The following is a 22002-nucleotide window of genomic DNA, read 5'->3' as shown; positions in this document are numbered from 1 at the left end:
TTTTTTTGTTAGGGGGTGTAATAATAAATTTTTGATTTATAATAAAAATTTATTTCGAAGATGATTTAATGAATAAAACTATCATCATCGACGACTAGTTGATTACTCTATTTTCATAAATATTTAAGACCACTACTAAATTCCTCACTTTTCTTCATAGTGGCCAAGACAAGTTTCGAACTCGCGACCTTCGCGCTTTTTAAGAAGTATATGTCTTTCTTCTAGGCTAATTATAAAATGTTATAAAATTATTTGTACTTTTTTGTAGGATGACTAGAATTTTCATCATCACTAATATGTTTAAAAAAATTTCTTATGTCCATAATTATTATTTGATAAGAAATTTGAAAATGATAGATAAATATTACGCCGAGTTGTCAAAATTAATTGATAAAATAACTTAGAAAATGGATAAATAAATGAAATTAAATATATATATTTGAAAAGAAAGAGAGAGGAAAATATTATAAAATATTAATTTAAACAATAATATTTTTTAAAAATATATCCTGCATCTGCATTTTTTGACTGGATGGGGGGGGGGGGAATTTGTTCCCCTGCCACCCCCGCTGCGTACGCGCCTGTAATGCTTTTATTGTAAATGACGGGGTTTTTAATTGAATTCATGTTCTAAAAAATAACTCTTTTGTATTCACAATATTTTGATAGTTGGTAGTCAATGACATAGTATTAATAATTTAAGTTATTCTTTTTAAAATTTATGAAGGTAGTACTATTATAATTAAAAAGTTATAAATAATAATATGGAGGTGGCGGAAATTTTTAGGGAAAAAGGTATAGGTTTTTGAGGGGGATTTGTATCTACTGAGAATCCTGTCATGTAGACTCTGCTCCAATCATTGATGCTATATTTTTCCATCTTACCACTCAAAGGTTAATATATAATTTATTTAATATTTCTCTTGATTAATTTAAGTGAGGCCTTTGACTACGCATAAAATAAATATGTTATATATTTTGATTATTTATTAATTATTTTAAATGCAACTTTTATTTCTTAATATATCAATATTACAAAAAAAATAATTGAATTTTAGATAGGTTTACAAAAAAATTTATGACAAATTATAGGTCCGGGAATTGTTCAATTAGAAGGTAAAGTATGAGCCCATTGTGTATAAGGAATCATTCATTTTTCTCTCGTTTCTAATTTTATTGCACAATTTTTTTTCATTGGTAGTAATTTCCTCAATCTTCCCAAAACATAATCATTTTATCTTTCCCATATGATGCAAACCGATTGATGCCATACTTAATGTTATCGGGAGAACTTGAATCGTTAATATTTGAGTCAAAAGAGGGAATCAATTTGGTGCCCAAGACTTTATCATCGTGTTTCCCTATAATTTTTGAAACTTCATTTTGAAAATTTTCTGATGATTTAGAAAAACTGGCATTACATGTTGGAGATTTCCTGGAAACAAGATTGAGTTTAGTCAAATCGCCTAATTAGTAAGCAATAATTTTAATATTATATTATAAAGAAATATAACTTATTTCTATGCATTTATTGGATATTATATATATGAAGGAAATAGTATTTCAAAAAGTTTCAACTGTTAGTTAGAAACAAATGGAGGGGGGGGGGTAGTATAAAACAATATTTGCAGACTTCGATTAAATAAAAATCAAAATTTTACGAGCCGTTAGAAAAAAACAATTTGGGCAAATTGCCCGCCAGTGCCAAAAAACTTTTTTTACAAGTCATCCGACTAGAATTTTCTAGGACTGAGCATGGGGCCAAATCAATGTTCTCTTGGTATTTGCCTCTTTCGGATCCATTTAAGATTAAAAATGTTCAGTTCCATTTTCTTTCAGATTTCAATATTCAAAACGTTTAGAGAAGTTGGAATGTTTTTTAAGAGCCTGAAAAATTCTGAAACACATTACAAAACTCCTAGGCTTATTATGGATTATTTCTAAAATAATGTCCCTTTCTATTCCCTTCTTTCTCTAAAATATTGTAGTAAATTCTGCCTGTTATATTAAAAATAATTTTTATAAACCTTTTATATTAGTTAATCGGATAGTAGTGTCATGTGAGCTGGTCAATAAACATTTTTGATTGGCGGAGAGCTCCATAGAGCTCACACGGTCATAATGAAGACGTAGCATTTCTAACCTTTTCCTTCCTTGTTTATGTATTAAATAATATATAAAATAAAGTTTTTATATACTTTTTTTTATATTATCATAAGATAAAAACAATTATTTTCATAGAATGAATTATCCCTTAAGGGAAATTTAGTAAAGACAAAGTGTATAATATATATCTAATTTAATTTTTAATTCAATTTTTAATTCAATTTGTAATATACCTCTTAGACAGGGTTATTAGGTAAAAATTATTCGAATGTTTCAGATTTTTGCAAAAAAAATAATCCACGGACTTCCAAAACCCCCTTATCTCCAGCCGGTTAAAAAGGAAACTATTTACCAGGCAAAAACTAATTATGGACTTATTTTACATATATTTATAAATATATAGGTGGAAATTTTTCTTATGAAAAGTTTTAATGATGTTTGTATATATCATTTTGAAATTTTTAGCTATTATAATATGGTCGCTAATTATATAAAATTCAGTCCGTTTATTGGTCATCAGATGAAAAATAACAAATTTAGGAATATGGGAACTAGTAAAAAGAGGTTATTAAATTTCTTGATTTTGAAATCTCCTTTTTTGGGCATAATACATGATATTTTTAAATAAATAATTTCTGAATGTAGGATTTTGTGAGAGTTTTTGTGGTATATTTCAGAAATTTTACAAATGTGGTAGTTGAGTTTAGTGTTTTAAACTATGATTTAAAAAATAAATTGTGGCAGTTACAACATGTTCGAAACCAAAATTTCTTTCTTAGGATTAAAAATATAATAACAATTAGTAGATCATACATCGATCTTAGTTAAAACATTAATTATACCCAACAGGTAGAAAATTCATAAGAGAGAGAAATAAATGGTAGATAGACTAGAAAATGTATTTTTTTCAAATGCCTTTAAATATAAACATTACTATGTAAGATTACTTATAAATACCTCAATAAAAAAGATAAACTATTCAGATTTAAGAATTGTAAATTGTTAGACCATATTATAATTTACTAAATTTTTTAAATCCATTTTATTTAAACTATAAAATTAAATTATCTTAGACCCGTTCTGGCTTCTCTGTATACCCACTAATTAATATATATTTTTGTACCTCTAATATCATATAAAAGGCATGTTCCATCTTCGTGTCCTGCTATAAGTACTTTTTCGTGATCATCTACGCATGCGCAATGAATTGCATTACCTATTTTTCATATTGTTATCAATATGGAAATTTTTACATTAGTGAAACCTCTTAATAGCAGAATTTCGATATTGCGATAGTAAATATCACTCTGCAATTGAAGAACATAATAGTAAATTAAAGAGGTTTTAGCAAAATATGTGGTATACTAAAATATTATTTGATTTAATCTTTTTTATTACAGATTACGATATAATAAAAAAAACTAAATGCAAACCTATTGAAATTAAACGTAAGATTGGTTGAATAAATTTATTGACCTTTAGTTATAGAATTAGTGGCCCCAGTCACCGCGTGCAAGCAATCGGGAACTCTCAAATCCCAAAATCTTACCGTTTTATCATCCGATCCCGTCACAAAGGTACATCCTCCGGGTGAGAATATACAATTAATGCATGCTTAAAATATAGAATAAACATTATATTTTATTAACAGTAAAATTAACATTTTTAAAAATATAATAATTGAAGGTTATTTTAATGAATATTAATATATAGAATAAACATTATATTTTATTAACAGTAAAATTAACATTTTTAAAAATATAATAATTGAAGGTTATTTTAATGAATATATAACTCAAGTAAATTAACCAAAAGGAGGTGGCGGTTTATGATTATATTTGTAGAAGTAGTCAGGAACTTATTTTTATAATAATTACTTAAAACATATAACAACTAAGAAGGATGCTTTTAGAGGTTTCAAAGTATTTTTCAATATCAATCGTAATACAATATTTTCATTACATTTATTTAAAAAAATAACAAAAAATAAAATTTACCAACCAATACTTAAAATTATAAATGCTCAAAAAGTTGTTTATAAAATAAAGGATGGTAGATTAACGTAGAAATCTTGATATTTTATTCTATTTTACACATTATAAAAATAGTGGCAGTGGGGAGATTTAAGTAAAAAACATGTTTTTTGTAAAAATTAATTTAAATTAATAACTAAGTAGTAGCGAACATTTGGGTTTTCATGATATACATTAATTTAGATTATGTAGATACATAGAACTTTGCAATTAATTTAAAAAATGGAAATAAAACCAGTGTGTCCACTCAAGACTTGGATTGGAGTAGAAGTTTGAATGTCAGTGACTCTTACATTGTGAGCAGAATCGCCCCCAACACTGAGTAGGAGACAACTTTGATTAAAGTTGTCCTGAAGGAATAGACAATCTTTCACTATTTCGTTCTTACTTTTTTTGCTCGGGACACTAACATTCTGGTCTAATTTACCCCGAATATTTATGTTCGTTAATAGTTCTAAAATTTAAAAAAAAGAAAATTAAAAGGAGGAAATAAATATTGGAGAAGAGTGGTGGGGGAGATTTATATTGTTATTTGTGGATATAATATATCCCAGAGACCTGCAGAGGTACCATTTGCACGGCCCGACCTGCCCGGATATTTTTTTAAAAAAATATTTTGGCCCCGGCCCGGATTTTTTTTTAAAAAATTTTTAGGTCCGGCTCGGAATTTTTTGAAATTATATTCTACCTGGCAAGGAAAAAATTCACCTGTTCGGTGTTTTATCTTTTTCGGCGAGTATTAGCATTTAATAAGCAAGCATATTAGTTAATGTTGTTAAACGGCTCGTTTTGAGCCAATTTTTATCGAAATTTCTATACTATATGTCTAGACCTTTGCTCTTTCCATGAACAAAATCTTCAGGCTCGCATAATATTTTTCTAGATAAAATACTGTGTTAGCCGTTTTTAAAAATAGACTCAAAAAGCCGTTTAACAACACTACATATTACATATTTTATTTTTTCTTATTCTGAACAGATATTTAGTATATAACAAATTGATACTATAAGAAATTTATGTAAATAATATTTTGAGTATACTATATTAATTGTATTTATAAAAAATAAAACTGACATTTTAATTAATAAAAAAATATAACATATATTATATAATAATGTATTTATTACTATTATCCTTTGCTGTATTTATTCCATAGCAGGAAAATTATTTATATTATGTAATAGATACTATGAGTGTTAGCTAGTGTTAACTTTCACCCAACATTATATTAATCATAACTATATATAATCATTATAACCATATCTAATTGACTAATATAATATGTAAAAAACTTTTAAAAAAATTTTACGGCCCGGCCCGGGTATTTTTTAAAAAAAATATTTTCATTTTAAAAAAAAATTTCAGGCCCGGCCCGGGCTTAGGGCTGGGCCTGCAGGTCTCTGATATATCCCTTTGATTTAATTATTTAACTATATGTTAATGACTATCCTTGGTAAATAAGAATATTATATAATTAGACCTGTGCGCTGCCGGACGCCGGCACCGCCGGTATTTTTATTCAAGCCGGAAAAGCAGCCGATTAAGATCATCGGCGCAAGCCGGCTCGCCGCCGATTTTTATAATGGCGCGGCGTGTGTAATTTTTAGAAAGCATATTAATTATATTTATATATTAAATTATTATTATTTTGATTTGTATACTAACATTAATAAAATAAAAATATGAATTGTATTCTATTGCTATATATAATAGACTAGTGTATATCATTTACATTCATTCATACATCATATTTTTTTCTACAAACAATTCATACTAATTATTTTTATGGACTTCCACGTTTTAAACCACCCTTTATACAATTATGAAATAACAACTCTCTCTACTAATCATAAATCAAGTTATGTCTGGAGGTACTTTGGAAATTTTCTTTTGAAGAATGAAAATAAGAAAAGCACAATAATGCCTGATTATATTTTTTGTGATCCTTGTTTAAAATTGTCGAAAAAAGATGAAGAAGATTCGAATAAACATAATTCATTTTCATATTAATTTATTTTTTTTAGTCTTATATTTATATATATTTTATATTTTAATTATGAAATAAAATGTTTTAGTAAAAATATAAGTACAAGTAATCTATCTCGGCACTTAATTAATTATCACAAACTATCAGAAAAATGAATAATAATAAATTTATTCAAAGTCTAAAAATGTTTTTAAAGCCAACACAAGATGCAGCAACAATATAAAAGATAAAAAATGGCTCTTAGGTTTGTATTATTATTTATTATTAAAAAATTTTAACTGGTTTGTTAAATTAATTTATTAAGCTTTATTTTGAAAGTTCAAAACAACTAAATTTTTAGTTTATTTATTGCCAGCTCTATTTTGAAATCTTTTTAATATATAAACTTAATATATAATTTATTAAATTAATTATGTAAAACTTTATTTTGAAAGTTACTACTAAATCAAATTCATAATTTGTTTCATTCCAACTATAACTATTATGTTTTTTAAATGTCTTTTTAATGTATAAACTTAATATATAATTTATTAAATTAATTATATAAAATTTTATTTTGAAAGTTAAAACTAAATCAAATTTATAATTTGTTTCATTCCAGCTCTAATTATTTTGATGTTTTTTAAATTATTATTTAATATATAATTTATTAAATAATTTATTTAAAACTTTATTTTAGAAAGTTAAAACTATATCAAATTTATAATTTATTTCATTCCCTCTTATTATTTTATTTTTAAATATCATTTTAAAGTATAAACTTAATATATAATTTATTAAATTAATTATGTAAAGCTTTATTTTGAAAGTTAAAACTAAATCTAATTTATAATTTGTTTCATTCCAGTTCTAATTATTTTGATGTGTTTTAAATATCTTTAATGTTTAAAATAAATATGAAATCTAATAGGGCGAAATTATGGTTTGATGTGCTACATATATTTAATGCCATTTTATTCTATAAACAATAAAGGAACGACAGATTTTCTAAAGGTTTAAAATTTATATAAAATGAATATTAAAAAATAAATTGCCTAAAAAATAGAAATATAAAAGAATTGATTCCTGGTCAGAATTGTCAAATAGGACAACCATTAGTCGGGGTGCACTAGAAGATGTTTATTTATCTATAAAGGCCCATGTTTTAAATCTGATTGATTCTGGACCAAAATGTTGTTCTATCACTTTTGATTTATGGACCGGTCATTTCAAACGTCGAAATTATATCACATTTAGTCTTCATCATTTAGATGAAAATTTTGATTTAAAATATTTTACCCTAGCAACTAGAAAGTGACTCAAAAGCATACTGGGGAAACATATAGAGTTTGATAGTATTGAAGAGGAGTTCCATTTAAAAGCCAAGATAATACAAATGGCAGCAGTTGATGCTGGGGACAATGTCAAAAGAAGCGTCAGATTAGAGGATTATGAGTATCATTTATGCTTAGGGCATGGACTTCATAATTTGGTTACAGTTAATGGCATAAAAAAAGTTACCAAAATTGATATTCTCATTAAAATAATTAGAGAAATTATTTCAGCCCTTAGATTTCGAGTAGATTTGGAATGTGAAATTGAGGCTGAACATCGTAAATGTCTGCAGTTAATTTATGAGAAAGGTAATATCTTGTATATTGATGATTCTGATCCATACCTTGATGACCATTTTGATATGTCTGATGAATCGGATAATAGAAATGGCATTGCACCAACCAATCTAATTAATGCAAAAACTTTAAAATTAAATTGTCATACCCGCTGCCATAGCATATTAATTATGCTAGAAAGTGTTCGCAGTGTAAACAAAATTCCTATAAATAATGTTATAAATAAAATAGGATAACAATCTTTAAAACTCGTTAATAATGTACGGGATATGATTGATGGCAGTATTAAATCCATTCCGAGAGTCGGTAGAATTTCTCTCCTCCCAAAAAGGATCGACAATAAATTTAGGGTTATTATTTCGCAGTGAAATAGAAGCTCATATACAAATCAATAGATCTGATTGCTCAGATATTATATGCTTAAAAGATAATATGGGGAAAAAAAGCTTGACTATAGGTTTCCCATTACTGAACTTTAAGTTATTTTAAATTTTTATTAATAAAATTATATTTTAAACATTAGATATTAGCAACTCTACTTGATCCCAGATTTCAAAATCTTAAAATTGTTTCAGAATATTTAAATTTGCATTCTACGACATCATTGCAATTTTTAATTCGACATTTAAAACTTTTAGAGGATGATAGAAATGCACAGAGTGAAATTCAAGTTGAGGATAATGGTCAAACATCAAGCTCTTATATAGCAAAATTAGCTCGTAAACATTCCCTTCCAAGTAACGATTATAACAATATTAGTAATCTAGAACAAGAAAGTCATATTTTGCTCAGCCAAAATAATATCCCAGAAAAGGCCGTATTAATCTTTTGGAAGAAAAAGCGACTGGAACTTCCTATGCTTGCTAATTTAGCTAGGAAGGGTTCATTGTATACCTGCACAGAGAAAGAATTTTTTCCATTGCTGGATTAATACTCAATGCTAAAAGGACTTTTTTATGTCCCACAAACCTTGATAAAATACTGTTTATTCATGACAATTATAATTTTGCTAAATCTGAATTCTGACTTATTATATTTCATAGTTTATATTTTGCTTGCATTCCAAATTTATTTTAATTATAATAAAAATCAATAGAATATTTTTTATATGTGTTGTTGATGTGACTCTGATCTGAGTAAAAATGCAATTCCTTAGTCTATTTCTGAGAATGAGAAAATACATAAATTTAAATTGGAGTGAGACAGAAAATAATTTAAGATCAATTAAACTATGTTAACAATTTATTAGAAAAGATCGCCCAAATAAATTATAAAAAATGTAATACATTAATTTATAAATTAAATTCATTAAGAAATAAATTGATTCATAAATTAAATTCATTTAAAAAATTTAAAATAAATATTGCGCAGCCGCCGCCGACAATTTAGTAGACGGCGGCGCGGCTCACTACCGAACGCCTATAAAAAATTTTTAAAAAACCCCCGCCGTTGATTGAGACATCGGCGCACAGGTCTAGATAAAAGGAGTAATCAGCAAGTATTATAGGCGTAACAGATAACTCCATAAACTCCGCTGGGGGGGGGCCTCACGAAAAAATTAAATTTATAAGAGCCTCAATAGGTCTTAGATTGGATAGAGGTAAATTATTATTTTTTTGGTGAAGAATTTCGTTGGAGGCGATTTTATTTAAATAATGAAAATTGTTTTAAATGTACGATAAACATTAGCTAGATCTGAAATTTCTGTGATATCAGTGGCGTAGCTAGGAATTTTCCTTAGAGGGGGTCCATACATATAAAGCTGGGGAGCTTCGCCCCCCCCCAGACCCCCTCAGCCGGGTTTATCTTACAAATCATAACCATATCTTCAATAATATATAATAAATATATTTTTTAAATGCATCAATAATATGTTATTATAATTTAGTAGATTATTCTCAATGACTTTATAATAATACTATCCAGAATAATTTCAATAGTAATATAATATCCTTCCACAAACATCAAAACCAGAAAAATATAATTCATATAAAATCACTTTTAAGTCTTTTGAACGTGTAATCTAAAAAAAAATTTGCTCTGGGAGGGGTCCAAACCCGAAAACCACCCCCGTAGCTACGCCACTGTGTGATATTATGCAAAATATTCATACGTTCTTTATTAACATTATAACTAGATGGGATAAATGAAAAATTTGAATCTTCGTGAGTTTAACAATTTTAAATACTATAAATTTATCAAGATGGTTATCCAGACATGATTAAATATTGTAATGTTGCAGTTGTGTTGTCGATATAATCCTGAGTTGCCACTGTCTGGCATGCTTAAAGGTCTCTGGTTGTCAAATTCGTCAGATAGAGTTAACGTAATTCTTTCATCGTCTTAGCCGAGTTCCTTGAAACCTCTTAATCTTTGTTCATTGATTGTAAAGGCTCTATGCCTACTATAAATTGATGGGAAAGTGAGAAAGTCTTTAGGATTTCCTGTATAAATATTTTTACCTCAAATATGAATATTGACCCTGTTCTTTAGACCAACAAAATCAATAAATATTCGGATCTAGCTACCACATAATAATATTTTTATCACTTTAGCCAGCAGCCTTGGCCACTTTGGTCCGAGTTTGGCTATTCTTTCTTTTATGGACTTGAAAATTAAGCTCTTTACGTTAATCTCCTTGCGTTTCATGACTTGAAATAAGAGCCCAAATTGAAATTCTCAAGATGGAGTTTCTTGTCATTCTAATATTTTTATTTTTTTATATATGTCCTCCTTCGATTCTTACTTTTTTGAAAAATATTGTATATAATTTTTATTTCAAATTTGTATATAATTTTTACTCAAAGAATCCAGGATAAAGATACATGATGACGTTGGCCAGTATATATTCATTTGATAAACACCGATCAAAATTATTAAAATGCAATATGATCCACGTATTTCTAATGTTATATTAATGGAAAAATAGTCTAGTCTGATCTACTATATATCATCCCCCCCCCCCAAAATGGAATCACCTATTTGACTTTAGAAAAAACGATGATCTTTGCTGGTTTCGAACCCAGAACTATTGGATTGTGATACACGCACAGAATCGGTTAGGCTATAGACTATAATCAAGTTTCTTTATATATAAGGATGCAATTACAACGTTATCTAATATTTTAATAAAACGCATAAAAAATCAATAACGTTCAACGCTATATATCATTAACCAAGATTCTTTATAATTATATTTCAAAAATATTCTCAGCTATATATCATAAGTCAGCATAGAGAAGAAAGAGAAAATCGTTTTATATTTATTTTGATGGTTAAATGTGGAGGCTATTCTAAAAATAACACTAAAAAATATGAGAAAGGAAGAGTTTCAAAAACCTGAATTATGTCCAACAGAAAAATAGATTAATCATAAAACCTGTTGCGAAGGTACTTTTTTTTGCTCTTTAGCTTTGATCTTTTCTGGTGGTAGGCTCCTTCAACATCTCTCTCCACTTTATGTTATTCATACAAACTCTTTTATCTAATTTATACTACTTTATATTGGCTCTAACTTTATGGCCCCATTGAAGTTTTGCCCTTCCTCTTTTACGTTTGCCCATCCCTTTAAAACTCTCAACCTTATTTCCTATGTAGTTCATAGGCCTTCTCATTGTGTGCCCATACCACCTAAAGTCTGTTTACCATTATCTTAGTCAAATTACACTACCTTTAAACGACTTAGTATTCTTGTACTGCGCACTTTATCCGTTCTTCTTACCCCAGAAATTATCCTCAGCATTCTCATCTCCATAGTTTGTAGACTTCTCTCGTCTGATTCCTTGGTTGGCCATGTTTCCGAACTATATAGAATAGTTAGTTGTACTATGAAACTGTAAATTATTCCCTTTATTTGTGTGGGATTCTTTTATAAAATAGCACTCCAGATAAAGATTCCACTTTAACCACTCTTGATTTTTCTATTGTGCCGTTTGTTTGTATAGTGGAGCCCAAATATTTGCAGCTTTCAATTGCCGATATCTGCCATTCATTTATATCAATACTCTCTGTTTCTCCTCCAATCACCATATACTCAGTCTTTTCTCTATTTACTTTTAGTCCGTGCTTTTCTAGGATATTTATCCAACTCACTAATCTTTCTTCCATTTCATCCTTGGATTCGGCAAGTATCACAATATCATCTGCAAATATCATATTCCACGGGACTGTTTGAGGTATAGACTGTGCTAATACATCTATTACTGTAATGAAGAGAAGGGTGCTGAGAGCCGACCCTTGATAAACTCCTTCGGCTATTGTGAAGCCTGCTGAAGTACCTGTTGTGCTACAAGGTACTTTTAATTTTTTTTAATCACACATTATCTGCTAGATTTTATTTTAGGCAAACTATTTTTATAAGCCAAAAAGGTTGATAACAAAATATAACCATGATTAGATGATTAATTATTTCGTGATAAAATTTTTCAATTTCATGAAATTTTTTCATTATAAATAATTTTTATTTAATAAAACTACTAGTATTATTTGGCTAAATTTATCACAAGTGATTACTCGTCAATTGACGAAAGTCCCTATATTATAAGCACAGAGGCTTCATATTTTTTAAAATGTGCCTTTTACTACAATCACTGCACAGCGTAGTAATTTAAAATAAAGTAAAATATTTTCATTCAATATCACAAGCAAGATCTAATCTAGCAAGAAGGCCGTGTCCTGGTTCGACTTATTACTAAATAGCCAGGCCTAAAGAGTAAAAGTAAATAAATTTTCAAAAAATACGAATAAAACAAAACAAAGAAACAACTAAATAAACGACCAAAAAGTACGAAAAATAACAATGTCACCAAATACTAAATCAAATTAAAATAAAGTGTCATAGTTTCGCTTCCAGTTATCAAATTAAGCTAAAACAGGGCACAGTTACAAAACAGAACGTAATAAATTTTCTATGATATCAAAAACGATGCCAATTTTTTTTTAAGTGCCGAAATTATTGATGCTCGTTCACTTTAATGATGTTTTAAAATAGTTTTCGGACATTTAAGCAATATTGTATTCTCTGCTATTATTGTAGTTCAATAAAGTTATTTTATATGAATTGTGTTTAATTGACCTGTATCTGAAAATAATAACTTAAAGTGGGTTTCGAGATCTTCTGTTACGCCTCTGTGAGGGGAGGAACTACCAAATGTATTCCAGTATAGAGATATAAAGGGGACTTTTGGTTAAGTTTAGATACTAATTTTTAAAGGAGCTAAGGAGCACTCTAATTAAGATAGAAAGGTATACTAAAGAAAGAATTAGCGGTCTAATTAAGATAGGAAGGCATACTAAATAAGTTATGAATAGTATATACTCAGTTAATATAGGGATTAAAATGCCAAAAATATAATTGAAAAACTTTTATTGATTGTCATTGAATCAGTGTCGAACTTGAGTATTTTAATAGTTCCATGACTCGTTCCGCAAGCCAAAAGTTTTCCAGTAGGACTCCAGGCTAGAGAATATATTATTGCTTTTTCTAAAATTCTAGTTAAAGGATGATTGTTTGCTATATTATTTGAATTTTGGAGTTTTTGATTATTAATTATAGTGCTATTGCTCTCATCTATATTCTCGGAAGATATTAAATTAGTTTGGCATAAAGTTGGCTCAATTTTATTAGAATAATCTCTCTTTTTGGAATATATTTCATTACCAATGTTTTGATGATTTGGAGGAGTTTTTATTAAGTTGCAACTTTTAAGGTCAAAGGTGAATTTGACCATTTTCAATTTGGTTAAGCTGATGATATATATATATATATAAACAATCATTTATCCAAACATATTAATTTCCATAAATAATTCTCAATTCTTGAGTTTGAATTTAAAACATATTTTTAATATAATATCTGGAGAAATTCTTTGTTATTTAAGATTCCGATAGTATTTTTGGTTACATATTTATTTACAAAAAATTTTAAAAGAAATAACAGGTTGTTTACAACTAATTATGCAACTTTTTTAATCTCACTTGCGAATCATGTATATTCCCTTTTTTAATTGTAATTTCTTTAATCTAATCAAAAATCATTTTGATAGCTACCTTGAAATGGAACACGATTTATTTTAAACCATTACTTTTTACACTTATAAAAATTTAGGGATAGAAACAATAGTGCAACTTGCTAGAAACTCTCAAATTTAATTAAAAATAATAGTATATACATCCATTTTTCAAATACTCGCTTTCTGAGATATACGCTAAATAGTATCATATCAATCTACAAAATTTAAGATAATGAATGAATGAAAAATAAACCTATTTATTTGATTAGGGTATTCTTTTATTATCACAGACAATGGATCAGTTGCTCCATAGGCATAAAATCTACCGGATGGATGGACGGCCATAGCGGATATAACACTTGGGCACTCCTCTCTGAATATGGGTGCAAATTCTTTTAATTCTTGAAAATATTTCTTTAACCAAAAATTATATTGGTTTCTAAAGGAATGTCATTGATTTTTGAATTAATAATATTAAAAAGTTATGTCTCCAATAAATTTCATTAAATTACGAATCAAGGGGAGCTGTAATATTATAATATTTATTATTGTATTTTATAATGTATTATTATTTAATATTAAATATATTTTAAAAAAATCCCAGTTTTTTTTCCTTGATCCTTTTCCCACAGTTTTTTATTATAAGTTTTTCCCAAATAGTTTTTGATTGAAATTTTTCTTCTCAGTTTATTTTATCGCAAACCCCCCCCCCCCCCCCATCATTCGATAATAGGTAGGCAACGGAGTGGGAAAATAAAGGAGCTTTTTTATAAGGATCTTGAAAATCGTAGAATAGAATGGATATCCCATTTCTCAGGCGCTTGAGTTAGATCATTATTAGCATTATCTGTTATGTGAATAAGATTGACCTGAGCAGCTAACATTGAAGAAATATGTGCGGCTAATAAAAATATTAATAGAGAGTAGGTAGTTTGAAGCAATGCTTGTTCACCAAAGTTTAAGTAGAGAATTGATTCCAAGAGGATTTAAAATTGTGCCCTTAGAAGTAGCTCATTTTTGAAAATGTGAAAAGCTTGGAGTGCAAATAAATTTTTAGGTAATGTTAAAATAGGAGGGGTTTGAGAGTAAGTGGGGCTTTAATTTATTTAAATTGCTATAAGAGTTAGTTAGAAAGAAGGTGACGGCTTCCCCGCCTTCTATAAGAGCTTAAGTATTTAAAATAAAAGTCTGAGCGGGTTTTATCCCTCCAACCAGGCCCGATCAACCTGGGGAGCTAGTTAAAAATTCAAACAATAGGCAGGTGATGGGCTCGTTAAAAATATTTTTAAATGATGGGAGGGCGATTTAAAATATTTTTAGGGCTAAATAAGCTATGAATTCATTTATTAAAAATTGGTTTTTATTTCATAATATTGCATATTTCAGTTTAATGCAGTATAATAATAAATTAGGAGCCAAAATACCCAAAAAATATTATATTTTTTAACATTTGGCTGAGGGGGGGGGGGTGTAATTAATTTTTTTGATAATGAGTTTATTTTAGTATAGATACTTGAAGCCGTGAAAGTTTATTAAGATATGAAGATGTGTTAGAAAGATTTTATGAATGTAAATGTGATGTGGATATATTTTAATCAAGATTTTAATATAAGCATATTCCTCCTGAAATTAGATTGACTTATAATCAGGAATGTAATGTGGGAGGCTACGGGGGCGTAGTCCCCCGCTAATTTTTTGATTCTTAGCCCCCTTTCCAAATAATGAAAAGACATGCCCCCCTCCCCGCCAGAAATTAAATTTTTTTTTAAAAAAGCGTTATAAATTTGAATCCCTTTTATCCTTATTATTGTTATAATTTTGATGTAGTCAGTAATCTTTTCATATTCTTCTTATAGCCACAAAGAGGAATAGAAGCTAAAGGTTTTATTTTTATGTTCATATAAATATTTATAAATCGCTCCAGTTTCACCGCCAAAGAATGGGTTCTATCTCCATTCTTAACAGGTTTTGAGCCTACTCTAAGAAGGTTTTAGGCAAAATATATCATCAAAGCCTTGATCAGGGCTAAACTTAAAGGATAGCTCAATTTTGAAAAGAAATATGCTTTGCCAGAGAACAAATATTTAATTTCAAAATATGAAAATTATAAATATTTTTATATTTTGTATTGTTTTTATTAAATTTTGCGATATCAATTCAAATCAAATATAATAATAAATCACTGAATTTTTTAATTCACAAAATTTTTTAAAAGTTTTAATAGATGATTTTAGTTATGTTACCTAATCTTTAATTTACGAAAATTTATAAATTCTAAGGTTTTTTAAAATATATTTAGGTCACAATCCAATGTAAATTTTCAGGTGAAAAAAATCTCAAAGAAGTATCATGATTTCGATTAATTATACATAGTTGCTCTAGAATAATATGTTTGATCTTCTCTTTTGATTTAAGCTAAAAACATTATATAATATTAAATATTAAAGATATTTTATTTTGGTATAAATTTCCAACCATATATTTTCGGCATTAGAAATGTATCTCTTGACCCATCAAATTTTTTTTTAACAAAGACAAAGAATATGGTAACAAAAAATAAACCATTATTAATTTTTGATTTAAGAAATCTATTGTTTTAAAATAAAATTCCTTAAACCTGACAGGATTTTAATATGTATTCTTACATTTAAACATACTTTTAGGCACTGTTGTAGTCCTAAAATTTGCGGCAGGGGCACGCTATTATTCAAAAAATAGGAAGCACACTAATATGGGCAAAAATCTTTGATTTACAAAGAATATGTGGCAAATATTTTATAAAAATAAAACAATTATATTATTATAATATAATATAATGCATAAATCGGAATAGATCAAAAAATGGTGAAAATAAACTACAATATTCGCCATATTTAATATTAGGGGAGACCGGGGTAAAACGATAGGCATTTTGCATATTTACCATAAAAATTTTAAATAAGAGTCAAACACAATAAATTATAAATCAATGTGTAGCCCCATCTCTCTTCTACAAGATAAAAAAAAGTGTAGCCCTCTACCTATAATATTTTAGGAGCTATGATTAGTTATGTAAAACTACTCATTTTCGCCATTTTACCCTGGGTACAGGGTAAAATGGATAAGCACTAGGGTAAAGTGGTTAAAATAATATTTGACACATATTTATTGTTTTATTTAACAAATATTACAAATATAAGATTATGATTTTTATTTAAAAACTAATCGATACAATAAGGACATGTAAAATAATTATCATAATTAGCACATTTAGAATGTGCCCATTCAAGGCACATTGTACATTTTAGCCATTCATCGCCCTCGCGACTATTTTTATAGTTTTTATTACAAATAACACATAAACAATTATTTTTTGATATTTTTTTTTTCTCTGAATTAATAATTTTTTTTTATAAGGTGTAGATGTTAATATTTCTGAATTCTTTTTTTTAGATATTTTATCCGATGAAATATTGAATAATTTTGGAATAGGTATTATAGATGAAGGATTGAATACTTTATTATAATTTTTTGAGAATGATGGTAACATATCATGATAAGGTTCATCAATATCATCTGGAACATTTTCGTTCAATAATATAGATAAATCACTATCATTATTTTGAGTCACTGTAAGATTTTGAGTCACTGTAATATTTTCATCATTATTTTCAAATTCAATATTTGAGTTAGCATTTGAATTATTGCAGCAGATATAATCTTGTTCTGTAAATATATTTGGGTTTAAAGGAAATATGCCACATGTTAAGAATCCATTTAATATATTATTTGATGTCACTGCCCTTGGTATTTCATTTTTTAACACTCCTGGAATATCATAAATCTGAAATTGTTGCCCCACATGATTTTTAGATTGAGCATTATTAAAATTATGAAATACAATATAATTTCAATTGAGCATTTTTATTAAAGTTACCAAATTAATATTGATATTTAGATTGAGCATTATTAAAATTATGAAATACAATATAATTTCAATTGAGCATTTTTATTAAAGTTACCAAATTAATATTGATATTTAAATTGAGTTATTAAAATTATGAAATACAATATAATACAAACAATATAATTTAATTACTTGTTTAGGCGTTAATCCCATAAATGACTTACTTGCTTCTAATATGTAGTCACACAATCTAGATTCTTCTTCATTTGTAAATATTTGTTTATGATGATCTGAACTTTTAATACCAATTTTACATCTCCTTCTCAACGTTGTATAAGGTATGTTAAATTTTTTAGCAGACAAATTTAATGAAGTATTATTTGTTATTTTATATTTTATGGCTTCATTTATTATATTTACATCTCTGTATATGGTTTTTCTTTTATAATTTCTCATTATTTGATTGATACAATAAAAATTATAATAAATAAATTAATGAAAAATTAATGTGAATAATTTTATATTTTAACCGTTTTACCCATAACAGCTTTACCCCTAGGTGACATATATTATAAATATCGTTATTGCGTGACTTCTAATATAGCTAAAGATGTCAGATAAATTTTATTTTATAGCTAATACATTAAGGAACATGTGTGCCAAATTTTGAATCCTGAGGATATGTAAACTAAAAGCAAAATATACTAGAGAATGATTTTTATATTTTTTGGGTAAAAAACAGTTTTTTGACAAAATAAATAAAACCAGGTAAGTTTTTTAAAAGATGAACATAGGTAAGAAATTAGATATAAAAATACATCTTCACACCAAATTTAAGGTCTTTATACTCAATGGTTAAAAAGTTATTCGCGTTAACATTGTTACCCCGTCAATCGCTTTACCCCGGTTTCCCCTACTGTTAAAGTTATGAAAAAAAGAGTTTTTTTTTTTTATTATTTGAATATTAAAATGAGAGATTTACGAACTTGAATGTACGGAGAATATGATTGTTTATTTTAAATTTTGCATATAAAATTTTTTTTGAATATTAATGTTTGTTATTAACATATAAAAACCCGTTATTCTTAACGAACTTGAATGTACGGAGAATACTATTGTTTATTTTAATTTTGCATATAAAATTTTTTTTGAATATTAATTTTTTTCATTAACATATAAAAACCCGTATTTTGTGAATCGAGAATTCATTCATTATATTTAATTTTTTTTGTTACATGATTTGAATTAACAAGATTGGAATAATAAAATTGGAGTAATAAAATTGAATCATTAAAGGTATTATTATATTTATATTGAATATATTTATCTTGCTAATCATACCAAAAACTCCGAAATTCAACAATTACCTTCACACTTCTTTGATTATTTCAATTGCAGAACTGTGATTTTTCAGCCACATTTTAATATATGGAGAAAAATTACACTGACTGAGGAGAGGCTCGTTAACGGGTATCATCATTAGACTGGAAATATGTTTTGCATCATGTCAATATTACTAATCAAAATTTATTTATTCTCCAATCTTCTTAAGATATTTTTATATGTTCTCCTTTAAATAAACATTAAAAGAGATTTAGAACCTACTAGGATTATCCTTAAACAATTTTAGAACACGAATAGCTCGCTTTATTGATTTGACAGCATTAAGTAAACTAATTGTTCTTGGCTGAAGCCTTAAAGAGAGATTAGATAATTCAAATAAAACATCATACATCAAGGCAAGATCTGATAAGAATTCACTACTTTCTAACCTGGTAGACAGCCTGTTAAATTTTTCACTGTTGCCAAAATTTTTGAAATGTGTATATAGGGCCTTAGTTATTCCAAACTGCCTTAACAGTATGGAAACTGCTATACATCAATCGTACATCAAGTACCCTTCCAATTTTCGGTAACTGAATGCCCAATTCAGACGCTGTTTGATTCAACGATTTTAATTTTGTTAGATTGGCAATATATACTATATATTGTGTTAATAAAGACCTGTAACTTCTTTTATTGCATAAAGCGGTTTAAACAATTATAGGGTAAGATCCTTAGATGAAAGGCGCTTTGCTACACCAGATTTCTTCCCAGTCATGATAAGCTCCAGAGCTAACAAAAGAAATCTAATTTTGCAAAAAAGATTCAGTATGAACTCCCTTCTGCATCTTCCAGTTCAATTATGTCTAGAAATTTACAAATAGGATCATCATAAGAGGACACCAATGCTGATTTTATGTAAATAGAATTTTTTAAAGAGGAGGGACACTGCCCCATCCCCGACTGCATAACTGCCTTTAGTCATATGTCTCCTATGATGATGTCAAAATCAATGCATTTGAACTTATCATTAAAATATATAAAGTTATTACAAATAATATTTAAAAAAAACAATAGAAAATAATTTATTTTACAAAATAAGTAAATATTTGGTTTAATTAATGGCAAAATAAAATTAACCAATACTAAAACAGTTCAAACTTAGATAAAGTTATTAATACCCCCCCCCCCCCTTCCCCCACCCCCTCCTTCATAGAAAATATTTATAGTCGCCTTTGACTTGGATTATACTTAATTTTTCCATACCTTAAATTGGATAATTATACAAAATAATGGTTTACGTTTAATCTTTCTTCCACCGGCGAGAATATATTAAATCCAGCCGAAGGCCAATTATTCCCATTGAATGTATTCATCATCATTCAATAGGTTTCGAATTAGAAATAAGTTGTTTTTTTTTATGTTCAGGAAGAAGTAAATCCAAATTTTCTGCCCCAAATTTATCTAAAATATCAAATAGTAAATATTTCAAAAAAGAAGAAAATTGTTAATGAATTTTTTTTTTCACGAAAAATTATAAAATGTTCTAAAGCTGAAATAAAATCAATATTTTTGAAAGAAAATGGTGTAAAATCAATAATAATAAAAAAAAATTTAACAAATAAATAAAAATAAAATGTAAAAATTTTTTAAATAAAAAATTGCAGCTGAAGTCAGGTAAAAAAATTACATGTATCAAAATTTTCTTTTAATTTTATTTTGTAAAAAAATAAATTTACGTTAAAGGGTTTTTAATGCTTGAAATGAAAATGAACTTCTTATTATATCAAATATAAAATACAATAAAATAAAATTTATGAATAAGTATATATTTTTTTTAAAATATTTAATTTATGTATAAATAAATTAGAATTAATTTATTCTTTAATAAGTGAGTAATTTTTCTTTTTACAATTGAAGACGACTTTATTGAACAAATCTTAAAATGACATTTTTAATAAAAATTTATGAAAAAAATACATATTATGGTAGTATTATATTAAAAATAAAATATATAATTTGAAATTTAATATATAAAAAAATACATATAATAAAATTTATTTTACAAAGAAATAAAGGTGAATCAATAATAAAATACCAGATTCTGCGATTTCTATGTGGATATCTCACAAAATATTGAGTCATGGGTAAAATTTTTTTATAAATAAAGGAAAACTTTAAATTTGTTTGATTAGATAAAGAAAATGGGAAACCACGTAACAGAGGTATCCTATTTTGCTAGGGGTCTAAAGACCCTGCCAAGATGAATGAAGTTGTGGTGTGAAGGTTATTAAGACTTCTAGTGATTTATTGTTTTGTATATTAAAAAATAAGAGTTTAACATTAATTAAAATATTACTTTCAAATCTTTAAATATGAGGAAATCAAAATATAATGCAAAATATAAAAATAATCGTTCTTAAAATTTATACTTTTCAATTAAAAATTATGACTCATCAATCTAATACTAAAATCAAAATTGGTTTAATGAATAACATAATAAATAACTTGAAATATATATGTAAGGGGGACCGTGGATGAATGACCATGATTTTTTCCATGTCAAATAAAATGGTTAAAAATTGACATTAATCAAAAAATTTTTATCAGTGTATAGCCCAAATCTTAATATTTTAAAGTATAAATTAAGATCAAATCTCTATCTATTATATAGCTTATGATTGAATTTAATTTGTGGAAAAATTTTATTTTAGGCCGTCTACTCAGGTATGGTGTTGAGTGGCATACTCTGGGTAGATGGTCATACTTTTTATTATGAAATATCTATCACTATATGAAAGATAACAATATTAAATCAGCTTATAAAAAATATATGGGCTCACGTAAAATGCATATCAAATGTAAAATATTTAAAATTTTATTAATACGAAATATGATTATAATTTTAAACTGAAACAAATAGATAATTGATATATTAAAAATCTTATTAATTTAGAATATATTAGAACATTTCTTTTAACTTTATATTTTGATTTTGTATTTATTAAAGAAATATGATTATTTCATCTTTAAAATAAGATAAATG

At 27.0% G+C, this 22002-nt stretch overlaps 1 protein-coding gene across 2 annotated transcripts; it reads right to left on the bottom strand.

Moving 5' to 3' along the window:
• Window positions 1-1074: 1074 nt before the first annotated feature.
• On the bottom strand, window positions 1075-20374 carry LOC135926490 (uncharacterized). Of its 2 annotated transcripts, none has more exons than XM_065462378.1 (8): window positions 20258-20374; window positions 14001-14161; window positions 13099-13481; window positions 4375-4593; window positions 3583-3720; window positions 3230-3322; window positions 2028-2153; window positions 1075-1466 (listed from the first exon to the last, which is right to left on the bottom strand). In XM_065462378.1, the coding sequence occupies exons 1-8, from the start codon at window positions 20336-20338 to the stop codon at window positions 1210-1212; spliced, it is 1458 nt and encodes a 485-aa protein (XP_065318450.1). In that variant the 5' UTR covers window positions 20339-20374; the 3' UTR covers window positions 1075-1209. The 2 variants fall into 2 exon arrangements, with proteins under 2 accessions (XP_065318450.1, XP_065318451.1); XM_065462379.1 differs by having other exon boundaries at window positions 14001-14120; window positions 20258-20329.
• Window positions 20375-22002: the final 1628 nt, after the last annotated feature.

Source organism: Gordionus sp. m RMFG-2023, chromosome 3 (genome assembly GCF_954871325.1).
Source record: "Gordionus sp. m RMFG-2023 chromosome 3, tfGorSpeb1-WG-v2, whole genome shotgun sequence".
Classification (NCBI taxonomy): domain Eukaryota; kingdom Metazoa; phylum Nematomorpha; class Gordioida; order Chordodea; family Parachordodidae; genus Gordionus; species Gordionus sp. m RMFG-2023.
Note: the sequence above shows the minus strand (reverse complement) of the source record. Positions and strands in the feature narration are given on the sequence as shown.